The sequence below is a fragment of the Pongo abelii genome, chromosome 21 (assembly GCF_028885655.2).
Source record: "Pongo abelii isolate AG06213 chromosome 21, NHGRI_mPonAbe1-v2.0_pri, whole genome shotgun sequence".
Classification (NCBI taxonomy): domain Eukaryota; kingdom Metazoa; phylum Chordata; class Mammalia; order Primates; family Hominidae; genus Pongo; species Pongo abelii.
This window is the reverse complement of record NC_072006.2, coordinates 41,997,982-42,010,604: the sequence shown is the minus strand read 5'-3', so window position 1 is coordinate 42,010,604 and position 12,623 is coordinate 41,997,982. Positions and strand designations below refer to the sequence as shown.

Here is a 12,623-nt window from a genome sequence, read left to right as displayed (position 1 = left end):
CATGCTTCAAACATGGCTTGAGGAACACTCAGTGGATTTGAAAAAGTTTTGTTTTTTCCCCAAGACTCCAAAATGACTGAAGAAACACTGTGAAGCCAGCCCAGACTCCTGACTTATCTTTTTATCAGGTTGGCACCACCATAGCCCTTGGCAACTCTGGCATTCATTTACCCAGGAGCTGATAATGGTTGGTTCATAGGTGATGTTCCTGCAACATGCCATCAGACAGTCTGAGAAGACTGTGGTCAAACCTTCTTTAGCCAACACTGATGACCCTAAGACCTTAATGTTTCAGCTTATAAAGTATTTTCATGACCATTATTTCCTTAAACCTTAAAAAAAACCTGACAAGGTGTGCAGGGAAGACAGGTAGCAAACCCCATTTTAAAGATGAGGAAACCAAAGCACAGATGTTAAATGATGTCACTAGGGTGACGTGACTACTAAGATCTCCGTGTCCTAACTTGATGACCTCTTCATCATGCTATACTCCTGGTGAGGGCAGAAAAAATGGTCAGAGGTAGCTCAAACAGACAGTCTTAAACCTTTCTTGGGTAAGTTACATAATGTCTCTAAGCTTCAACTGCCTTGCCTGTCAATGCAAATAATAACTATACAGGGATAAATAAACCACAGTGTTGTGAGAATATATGCAACGATGAAAGTCATCTGCTCTATCATCCAATCCATAGTAGTCACTCAGTAAATGGTAGCTCTTATTACTGTTAAAAATCCTATCGTCTGGCATACTAAAGATATAAAATATCTATTTAATCTCATGCCACTGCGTTCCCAGCTTCCACAGCCCGATCCGTCTAATCTCATGTAATTGCATTCCCAGCTTCCATAGCCCAATCCATCTAATCTCATGTAACTGCGTGCCCAGCTTCCATAGCCCGATCTATCTAATCTCATGTAACTGCGTTCCCAGCTTCCACAGCCCGATCCGTCTAATCTCATGTAATTGCATTCCCAGCTTCCATAGCCCAATCCATCTGATCTCATGTAACTGCGTTCCCAGCTTCCATAGCCCAATCCATCTAATCTCATGTAACTGCGTGCCCAGCTTCCATAGCCCGATCTATCTAATCTCATGTAACTGTGTTCCCAGCTTCCACAGCCCAATCCATCTAATCTCATGTAACTGCGTTCCCAGCTTCCACAGCCCGATCCATCTGATCTCATGTAACTGCGTTCCCAGCTTCCATAGCCCAATCCATCTGATCTCATGTAACTGCGTTCCCAGCTTCCATAGCCCGATCCCTCTGATCTCATGTCACTGCATTCCCAGCTTCCATAGCCCGATCCATCTGATCTCATGTCACTGCATTCCCAGCTTCCATAGCCCGATCCATCTGATCTCATGTCACTGCATTCCCAGCTTCCATAGCCCGATCCATCTAATCTCATGTCACTGCGTTCCCAGCTTCCTAGCCCGATCCATCTAATCTCATGTCACTGCGTTCCCAGCTTCCATAGCCCGATCCATCTAATCTCATGTCACTGCGTTCCCAGCTTCCTAGCCCGATCCATCTAATCTCATGTCACTGCGTTCCCAGCTTCCTAGCCCGATCCATCTAATCTCATGTCACTGCGTTCCCAGCTTCCATAGCCCGATCCATCTAATCTCATGTAACTGTGTTCCCAGCTTCTATAGCCCGATCCATCTAATCTCATGTAATTGGGTTCCCAGCTTCCATAGCCCATTCCATCTAATTTCATGTAATTGTGTTCCCAGCTTCCACAGCCCATTTAGGGCAGGCTCTACCATTTCCTTATCATTATCTTCATTTTATTACCACCACCTTAGTAAGACCTTATCTAATTCACCTCCCACTGATCCTTCAAGATGAGTATTGATGTCTCCATGTTGAAGCTGGGGAAACTGAGGTTCAGAGTGGCACACATCTCAAAAGCAGCGAAAACAGGTTCAAATCTCAAGTCTGTATCCAAAAGCCAATGTTCTTAATCACTTTGCTATGCTGTGCAGCAGCCCTCAACAAAAATCCTAGTCTAATCCATGCTCTTTGGGTCTAAAAATCCCCCTCAAGTACTAGTCTTATCGTCCTCAGGTGTTACTACTCCCAGGAGAATGTATTTGGAGATGAAAAGCAGAATAACCAGAAAAGCCTTTGACATGCAAAGCAACAGGGCCCAGGTGCTAGAAAAGAGAATTTTAGGGTAGGACCACTCAACCCAGTATCCCTCAGATCACATCAGGTAAAGAGCTTTTCTATCAGTCTCGGTCCCAGCTTTACAGTCCAACAGTCACTCACCTTCTCACTGTCATTTTCAGTGAATTTATTCAGAAGCCGGGTCCGCTGCTGCCCTCTCAGGTTCCGCAGGAGGGAAGCCAGGATCGAACAGACATGCTCTGGGTTGGGAAAGAGAAAAGAGAACATGCTGAGATCAGAGCAGTAATTATTACCTCTCTTCAAGCCGCATCTGGTTCTATCGAGGGCAGAATAAGTAGGCCTTTCTGACTGCTGCTATTGATTAATAAGACAAGAACCTAAATTGTGTCACTAAAAAACCGAACCGATCTTCACACTGCACAAAAAACATATTCAAAAGGGATGATATCCTCAAGGACAACTTGAGCAAGTGAATCAAAACTAAGTTAGAATTCCTTTTCTGTCAGGAATTAATTGATTTTTATTGTCCACAACAGAATCTCAAACTAATCCTGCCTTTACAGAAATAACCTGTGAATAGAATATGAACACCAGCCATGACATGAACAAATAATGGATAAGACATGTTGTATTGAATTCTCAAATTACCTTATAACTTTCCCAAGTAAACAGCCTGGAATTAAATATGAAATATGATAGGGACCCAGTGCTATCACTTACATTCTGGTGCAGCTAACACCCCTGCTTCAAGTTTAAAGGTGGCCGGACTGTAAGCACTTCAAAACAGTTAACAGGGCTTTCTGAGTTCAACAACCCAGCTGCTTCTATTATGAAATACTATTCTTCTACTCTTGGAAGAAGAGGGTAATTGAAGGGTATATTATAGGCTTCAGGTGTAAAGAGATTCCTTTCTTTAAAAAGAACTTTCAAAAAATCAAGAATAATGACCTTGAAAAGGAGGTGACAAAAGTCTACTGGTGGAGAAATGGCAGAACAAAGTTTATTTTGAAATAAAATGCTCACGGTGTGAACAACAAACAGTTTATTTGAAAACTGAGGAGCATCTTCCTATGCCAAAGTTACCTTGGGTTCCCAAGAATGTCACCTGACTACTGAGGCCACAAGGAAGCATTCTTACTTCTCTGATTATAGCACGGATATAATTTTGTGCCAGTGTGTTTTTCTTCACTTAATAAGCATTCCCCACCCCCTCGTTTCCCTAATTTCTTAATGTTGGGGTTATTCAGTCCTTAGATTTCTATTTTCTATCTATATTCACTTCCCTGGTAATCTCATCTTGTCCTATGGCTTTGAAAACCATTACATGCTGACAACTCACAAATTTGAACCTATAGGTCAGTCCTGTCCTCTGAATGCTGACTCATATATTCAGCTGTCTTACCTGCCCTCTCCACTTGGCTGCCTAACATCCTATCAACTTTTTTTTCCTTAATTTTTATCTTGAGACAGATTCTGTCACCCAGGCTGGTGTGCAGCAGCACGATCAGGGCTCACTGCAACCTCAACCTCTGAGGCTCAATCAATCCTCCTGCCTCAGCCTCCTGAGTAGCTGGGACTACAGGCACACAACACCATGTCTGGCTAATTTTGTATTTTCTGCAGAGATGGGGTTTAGCCATGTTACCCAGGCTGGTGTTGAACTCCTGGCCTCAAGCAATCCACCTGCCTTGGCCTTCCAAAGTGCTGGGATTACAGGTGTGAGCCACTGTGCCTGGCTGGTTCTTTTAAACTTAATGTCCAAAAACAAGCTCCTGATCTTCCTCCCTAAACTGGTTTCCCATAGTTGTTTCCATCTAACTAATGGCAACCAGAATCTCCAGTTTCTCCAGCCAAAACCAGTGAAAATGCCTTTGATTCTCTTCTTTCTCACATCCCACGAGAAACCTCATCAGCTTTACCTTCAAATCACATCCAGTATCCCACCTCTTCTGACTACCGCCACCACTGCTACTACACGACCCTCATCCACATCACCATCATTTCTTGCTTGGAGCAGTCAATAGCCTACTAGTGAGTCCCTCTGCTTCCACCCCTGTCCCCTTTGGCCTACTCTCCATAGAACAGCCAGCGTAATTCCTTAGGTTAACACCTAAAGTCAGGTCTGTTTAAAACACTCCAGTGACTCCCCAACTCAGACTAAATGCTGCTTCTAACGTCAGGCTGTTCCTGCCTCGGGGCTTCTGCACTTGCTGTTTCCTCTGCCTGAAATGTTCCGCGGCAGATTACCTGCATGACTTACTCTTTAAATCTGGTTGTACTCCACTGTCATCCTCTCAGCGAGGCTTTCCTTTGACTACCCTATTGAAAAATGCAATGCCTCACGTGGCTATTCTCAAGTCTTATCTGCTTTATTTTTCTCTTCATTATGTGTTACCTTCCAAAACACTGTATCATTTATTTATTTGTTTTGTTCACCATCTCCCTTCAATTAGAATACAAATTCTCTGAAGGCAGATATTTTAAGTCTGCTCTGTTCATTGCCATATCCCTCGTTCTAAAACAATGTCTGGCACATAGTAGGTGTTTTGGGAATACTTGCTGAATGAATGGGAAGAAAGCAGGCTATCAATATAAAAGTTTTCAGTGGTGGAGGTGGGCATGGGGGCAAACAGGCCACTTTTGAATTCTGGATATGTTTCAAATGCCTTCAAATACCTTTTGCACTTTTATATATAATGCCTATCTTAAATTCAGAGCAATACTACCTTTGCATTGCTAATATGCTTTCAAATTGTTCAGTTACAAGATGGTCCTTAAAGAGTTTTTGTACATGGGAGTAGGTAAACGGCTTTTTCCGAGGGCGCCATCAATTTCAATAACATATTTCTAATTGGTAGAATCTATTTTTTTAGGTATTGAAAATATAACATTTTTCTTAAAATATGCTGTGGACAGAGGTACTATATAACTTCTCAAGACCCCAGGCTCCCCCAGTATCTTCCTTTCAACTTTTATGTAAAGCTGGGATTGAGGTGGTGTAACCTCCGTCTGCCGTAGTCACTCACTGGGGTGGGGTGAGGGTAGAAAGTAGTGGAGAGAACGGGCCCTACCTTCACAGGAAGGCAAAAACCCCCATGAACCCAGGGTAAGGATGGTGAGCTAACAGAGCTCAGCTCAGGGTGAGAAAGTAGGATAAAAAAGGAACGTCTGTGAAGATGCACTTCATGGAAAGTGCTCTGACCTTTGTGTATGCCAAGGAGAGAAGGTTAGGGGCAGGAAGAATGAGGGACAGAATCAACTCTGTAACCTTGTGCCAACCAAGTTGGAAGTAGCTGTGATCTCTTCAGCTGGTGAACAGATATGGGACAGGCCATAATAAATGCAGTGAATTCTAACAAGATCAGTTCTAAAACTTTGGAATTACTTAGTATGACAGCTGGTGACAACATCCTGGTATTATATATATGACAATCTGACAACCACAGAGGAAGAAAAAAAAAATCAGAGCCAAAGTTCTCATCGATTATTTGAGCCAAATTTCTCATTGTATGATGGAAAAACCGAGGCCCAGAGAGAAGTGACTTGTCCACAGAGCTAATTGGTGGAAGAGGTAGAACTCAAACTTCAGATTACTCACTCCATCCACTGACCAGTTTACCTCTGTGCCTAGCAAGTGCTGAGTGTTCAAGGCCAAAAACAAACAACACAGCCTCCCTAACCTGAAGAAGCTCCTCATTTAGTGAAGAAAACAAAACAATTATAGCACTGTGTAACAAGTTCCATTACCGAGGGGTGCAAACAGGACGTGGGCAACATAGAGCAGGGACAACTGACTTCCAAGGGTTACCATTGGACATAACCAACAACTGAAAATCTTACAAAACAAAGAAGAGCCATAGCCAACAACAAGGCAGAGAAAAGGAGAGAAAATTCCAGGCAGAAGGAACAATATATGCAAAAGTCAGTATGAATGGACTGCCATGTCCATGTGGGAGAGGGGAGGCCAGTGAGGGGGGACAAAGGCTGACCATGGAGAACAGGGGCAAGGGCCTACCAGTGAATTTTAAGCTGGGGAGAGACAGCATTGGATCTGAGTTTACACCAATCTCCTCAGCAGCCACAGTCCTTTCAGAGATCAAGATCAAGAAAATGTTTCTCTTTCCTGATCAATTTTCTGTATTTCCTTATCAATGTTCCTTCTTTGCCTGGGCTATTAGGAAGCTCAAAGATGAATTTATACTCAACCACAGAAAGTAATTTCTTTTATTGTTTTGTTGTTACTGATTCCCTTCACCCCCTACCAATGGAGTTTAAAATAAAAGCAATGGATGTATGAGGTAAAAATCAAACTACATGAAAAGGTACAACGTGTACTTGATATTTATTGAGCATCTATACTAATATATTTCTTTTCCCATATTCCTTCCACGAACCCATTCTTCTCTCCCAAGAAAAACTACAAAGTACCTTGTGTACATTTTCAGGGGGAAAATTTTGCATTTCAACTATATAAATATTCCCTAATACATATTTCCATATCGGCACCCACACTTCATTTTTTAAAAATGGCTATCTAGAATTCCACTGAGCTTATTTATCACAATTTTAAATAGCGCCCCATTCATGGGTATTTTAGGTAGTTTCCAGTTTTGCGTTATTTCATTCTTGCTATTAGAAGCAATGCTGCAATGAGTATACAAGCCCACATATTTTGGCTTACTTTTGCACAAATATTCTTAAAGCATATTCCTAGTAGTGGAATTAGAGCATCAAAAGAAATTTACATACGAAATGTTGAAAGACACTGACAAACTGTCTTCCAAAATGGCTGTACCAATGACATACCCACTATTAGTATATATATGAGCATCTGTCTTCTCATATCCTCACTCAGATTGCATATTATCCAACTTAGTAACTGTGACAGCCCAGTAGGTGAAAAATGAGATCTTCTTTTGATTAGCATGTTTTTGTTCTTGTTATGAATGAGGTTAAACATCTTTTCCTATGTGTATTAGGGTTCTCCAGAGAAACAGAATAGGAAATATAAAAATGTACAGAAAAAGATTTATTATGAGGGATGGGCTTGTGCAATTATGGAGACTGAGAAGGCCCGTGATCTGTTATCTGCAGGCTGAAGGCCCAGGAAAGCCAATGGAGTAGTACCAACCCAAGCCCAAAGGAATAATGTTTTGCCAACGATTTGGGTATCCCACAGCCCAGTCAACTTAACATAAAATTAACCATCACACTATGTTTATTGGCCACTTGTATTGCTTTTTCTTGAACTGCCTGCCCTTATCCTTTGCTCAATTTTGACTTCTATGAACTCTTTATAAATTAAGCATATTACCCTTTTCCATATATGTTGCAAATAGGTTCCCTAATTTAACATTTGTGTTTTGACAAATTCTTATTCAAAGCTAAGATTTAGTGCCACCATATTGTTTTGGTGAAAGTTCCTTCAAATTCCTATTTGAACATAAGTAGGGTATAATAATAACTGTCATCATTTTTATTGTTTATCTATGCCAGTAGGCTTGAGTCTGTACACAATTTTTTCACTGAATCCTCACAACTAAGCTGTGGAAAAGGTTCTATCCACATCTCCATTTTATAAATGTGGAACCCAAGGCTTAGCGAGATTAACTGACTTAAGGTCATGTGCTTGAGTAGGTGGCTGGATCTTAGATCTGAATCTAAGTTGCCTGATTCCAAACTGTAAGCTTTTCCTACCATGTTATGCTTCCCACATATAAAAGGCAATCATCAATGCTATTAAAGAAGGAAGGTAAAAGAGACCATGTAAAGCCTGAAAATGCGCCTCATATTTGGGCTGACTGTGCCCAAAAGACAGACACTATGTAAATGTGGATTAAAAAATTAACAGTTTTAACAAGAGTAAAATGAAGTAAAAGGCCATATGGAGTAAGACATGAATAACAACCCTCTTTCTCTATTTTACAGAATTAGTCTTTGCAGAAGCAATTTCCACCACAGTCTAAATAAAGAAGAGACTTTTGAGTTTCAGGCAGTTCCACAAAAATACTGAACCAGAACTTCTCAATAATTTTCCCTTTTAATCTTGCTGATTAAGACGGATGAGAAAGAGTTGCAAGAGAATGTTCTTTATATACCTCAACAAGATGGGGGCGGGACGGCTGGGTGCTGGTGGTGCAGAGAGGGTATCAGGAGCGGTAATTTTCAAAGAGAAAAATGTAATAAATAGAATAACCATCTTCTTTGGCAGCAGATGACACTGGCATGCATTTCCACGGCTCACCCCAGTCTGGAGTAAGGTATACTATGATCAATTGCAATGGTATACTAAGAATAAATGACATTTACCTATTTGGGATTTTAAGTGAAGGATAGGTTGCCAATTGATGCCTATGCCCTTCTACCGCTCTATCTGGATGCTGAGACACGCCATAGGCTACTGGTGCCGGCCAGATAGGGAAACACTTAAGCCATCCCAAATTTACACATATATACACACACCGAGTTTCATTAGCTACTAATAAATGTAGCTTCCCTAAGAACAGATTTCAGCCCAAGGTGGTGTCAATTTTTCATGCACCAAGGAGAGGGGAGAGCTGCTGGCACAGGGAGCAGGGGAGATAACAGGTTTATCTGCTGGTCAACACTGCTCAGCTGCTCCGTCATTTCGACAGGATAAAATGGAGGTGAACGATGGTTATGGAGCTGTCAATGCAGATGGGGTGGATGTGGTAGTTCCCACTGCAGAGAACAGCCTCTAAGGGAGGGCCCAGGAAGTGCAGAAAACACACACACGTGTACACACACACACACACACACACACACAAACACGGAAGCAGCAAGGCTCCACCAAAGGGAAGGCCAGGCAAATCTACATTTTCAAATCACTAGGTAGGGAGGTAGGCAGCCTGGCATCTAGGTGGAGCGTTACAGAGCCAGGATTGAAATTGTACCAGTGAGAGTCCCTGCCTGCTGGGCTCCCTGCTCAACAGTCAGACAACTGGCTGCCTCAGACAGACACTAATTACTGAAACCGCCTGGAGGGAGGCTCTGACCCACCCTTCCCCCAGCTCAGCTCTCTTCAGGGCTTCTCAAGGATGATTAGCAAAGGGTTAGATGCCTGTTTCTATGTGAGAGGGCTAAAAGTTTGATTTTCCAGGGGGCAGTTCGAGTTTTACAATTTTCAGAGCTGGAAGGAGGGTTAGAAATCTCTGATCTGATTCTGCGGTTCTGAGTATGGAAACAATAGCCCTGAGAAGGAATGTGATTTGCCTCAGGTCCAAAGTACCTTTGTGAGCCACTGGAATCTAAATCTGCTTTTTCCTCCAAATCATGACAGACATTTGAGACTGATAAACACGGAGGCATGCTACCCCTCCCAAAACACATACACAAATGTAACATTTTCCATGCAGTTTCAGGGCACATCTCTTAGTGATGGCTCTTTAGTTAAGAACCCTTGATCTAGTACACCCAAATCAGAGGTCTTTCCAGAACAGCACAGACTGTGGCAGTCACTCCAACCAGCCATTTATAGTGTGCACCATTTTTGTGAAGAATGGGATGGACTGGCATTTCTCATCCTTACTCTTAAAAAAAAAAAAAAGTATGATCCACATTCCAGTAGGTGTTTGGTTAACATTACCCATTCTCTATGAGGAGAGCTATTTATCCATAGACGGGCCTGCTTATGAGTAGGCCTATTATGGTTCCATTGCTGAAAAAGACACACAGGTACATGGAGAACACTAACTCCTGGGATCTGCTCCAGACATGCCAACAAGTGAATTAATTAACCTTATGTGGGGATTTAGGATCACAGGGACACAGATTCATGGAGTTTAGCCTCTGAGTCTCAGTCTTCTTATTCATAAGCTGGGGCTGTCCCTCCCATCTATTAAACCCATTCTTTCAAATGAGGTATGTGTATAGTAGGCACTCAACAGACAGCAGTTTGAGATCTGTTGTACTGAAAAAGAGAATCACAAGGGATTCGCTCACCTACGCACCTGTCCTAGATCAGCAGGTAACTCCTTCCATACTGCAACCTGACCCCATGTCTGCCACTGAACATGTTTCAGTCAGCCCTGGTCATCCTAACTAGCTCCTGCTGAGAAAAACGGAAACCTACATTGCTTCGCTCTCAGCTGGTAGGGCTATTTTCTCTAACTCAAGATTTGTTCTAACCCTAAAATGGAGCAAGGCCAACTTCGCTCAGACTCTCTAACTCAAGATTTGTTCTAACCCTAAAATGGAGCAAGGCCAACTTCGCTCAGACTCTCTAATCCCACAATAAATTAAAATAAAGTGCTTGTGTGTCGCTGGCTATAAAGCCAAATAATACAAGATTCTGGGAGACCTGCAGACAGCGCTAAGGCGGGTAGTGACTATTTACTAGTAAGTTGAAGGACACAGCACATCTAAGTAGAGATGGTCCTACCTTTTAATAAAAAGAAATGTACTTGGCCATGATAATCATTTGCCTTTTGGTCTTCCTGCAAGAACTGAAAATACAATGTGTGATCTGTAAAGAAATGAAGATTAGCTTCTCCTTCTAGAGTTTTATAATCTTAGGATAATTACAGGGTATGAAGTGGTATGTCATCAGCCCTCCCTTTACTCAAAATTCTGAGTACCAACTATGTGCCAGGCAATGTAGACGATGACAGCGATGAAAGCTAGCCCACTCCCAAGAAGCTCCTCCTCATTTTATGATTAACGCTAAGAAATAAACAACTACAGCCGGGTGCGGTGGCTCATGACTGTAATCCCAGCACTTTGGGAGGCCAAGGCGGGCAGATCACAAGGTCAGGAGATCGAGACCACCCTGGCTAACATGGTGAAACCCCGTCTCTACTAAAAAATACAAAAAATTAGCTGGGCATGGTGGCAGGCGCCTGTAGTCCCAGCTACTCGGGAGGCTGAGGCAGGAGAATGGCGTGAACCCAAGAGGTGGAGCTTGCAGTAAGCCGAGATCGCGTCACTGCACTCCAGTCTGGGTGACAGAGCAGGACTCTGTCTCAAAAAAAAAAAAAGAAAGAAATAACTACAATAGAGTACACAATTAACTGGCATGCGTGGAAAATACTCAGCCCATATGTGAAGGGCCCCTAATTCAGTTGGGGTAGGAAAGAGGAGGGCCTGAGTAGGAGTGGCTACACACTGGAAGTTAAGAGGTCAGAACTGAGACAGAAGAAAAACATTTTCCTCCAAGACTCTGGGAGAGATGCAGGGCTGGGTGTATTACACAGGCAGGCGAGTGGCCGTGTGCTAGCAGCTTCACGTTTTCAGTGGTAAAGTTGGTGGACAGAAACCAGGATTTGGGGTTCTAGGGGCACACTTAGTTTTTGAAACCTAGAATTGGGCCACATTCTTGGAGTCAGGGATAAATGGAATACAGATGGTTCCTGATTTATGATGGCTTGACTTATTTTTTGTCTTTACGATGGTGCAAATGCAATATGCATTCAGTAGAAACCATACATCAAGTACCCACGCAACCACTTTTTCACTTTCAGTACAATATTCAATATATTATGTGATATAGTCAACACTTCTTTTAAAAAATAAAATAGGTATTGTGTTAAATGATTTTGCCCAGCTGTAGGCTAACGTAACAGTTCTGTGCATGTTTAAGGTAGGTGAGGCTGAGCTATGATGTTTGGTAGGTTAGGTGTGTTAAATGCATTTCTGACTACCATATTTTCAACTCACGATGGGTTTTTCGGGACATAACCCCATGGTACATTGAGGAGCATGAGTCCTATGTATATTAACAAGTCTCCCAAGGTGGGAGTGGGAGAACAGAAGGGAAAAAGTGACAAGGTGCACAGTAACAATCCCTAAATTTGACTTTCTCAACCTTCTGTGCCAAGAGAGGTGCCTCCAGATTCCAGAGGGGTCTGCCGGAACCTCTGTTGAAGTTTTAATATGGCGGGGCAGGGGAAGGCTCTGCTCACCAGAAAGGAAGAGGAGGCCCTAGCAAGTGGAGCTGGGTCACAGGAGGAGGCTTTTAGGAATCTTTGGCACAGGACTCATTCATTTACTCACAAAATAGGTACAAGAATCCTACAATGTGTTAAGATTCATGATAGAAAATGCTATGCGAGATGATGGATATGTTAATTTGCTTGATTGTAGTCATCGTTTTATAATATATACTATTCATATATCAAAACAAAAAGTGGTATACCTTAAATATATAAATTTTTCACATGTCAGTCTCAATAAAGCTGTTAAAATTAAAAAAAAAAAAAATACAACTGGGCTCACGCTTGTAATCCCAGCACTTTGGGAGGTCAAGGCTGGTTAGATTGCTTGAGCCTAGGAGTTTGAGACCAGCCTGGGCAACACAGTGAAACTCTGTCTCCTACTAAAAATACCAAAATTAGCTGGGCATGGTGGTATGCTCCTGTGGTCCCAACTACTTGGGGGGCTAAAGTGGGAGGATCATGTGAGCCCAGGAGGTCAAGGCTGCAGTGAGCCATGATTGCACTACTGTACTCCAGCCTGGGTGACAGAGCAAGA

At 42.4% G+C, this 12,623-nt stretch overlaps 1 protein-coding gene across 2 annotated transcripts in view; it reads right to left on the bottom strand.

Annotated features, from left to right (window-relative positions):
• Positions 1 to 12,623, bottom strand: part of CTNNBL1 (catenin beta like 1) — a 180,390-nt gene that overhangs the window by 31,699 nt on the left and 136,068 nt on the right. For both annotated transcript variants that reach the window (XM_002830285.4, XM_054541781.1), the window contains exon 12: positions 2,277 to 2,374. In XM_002830285.4, the coding sequence (XP_002830331.1) occupies positions 2,277 to 2,374 (98 nt within the window). The remainder of the gene's footprint in view (positions 1 to 2,276; positions 2,375 to 12,623) is intronic.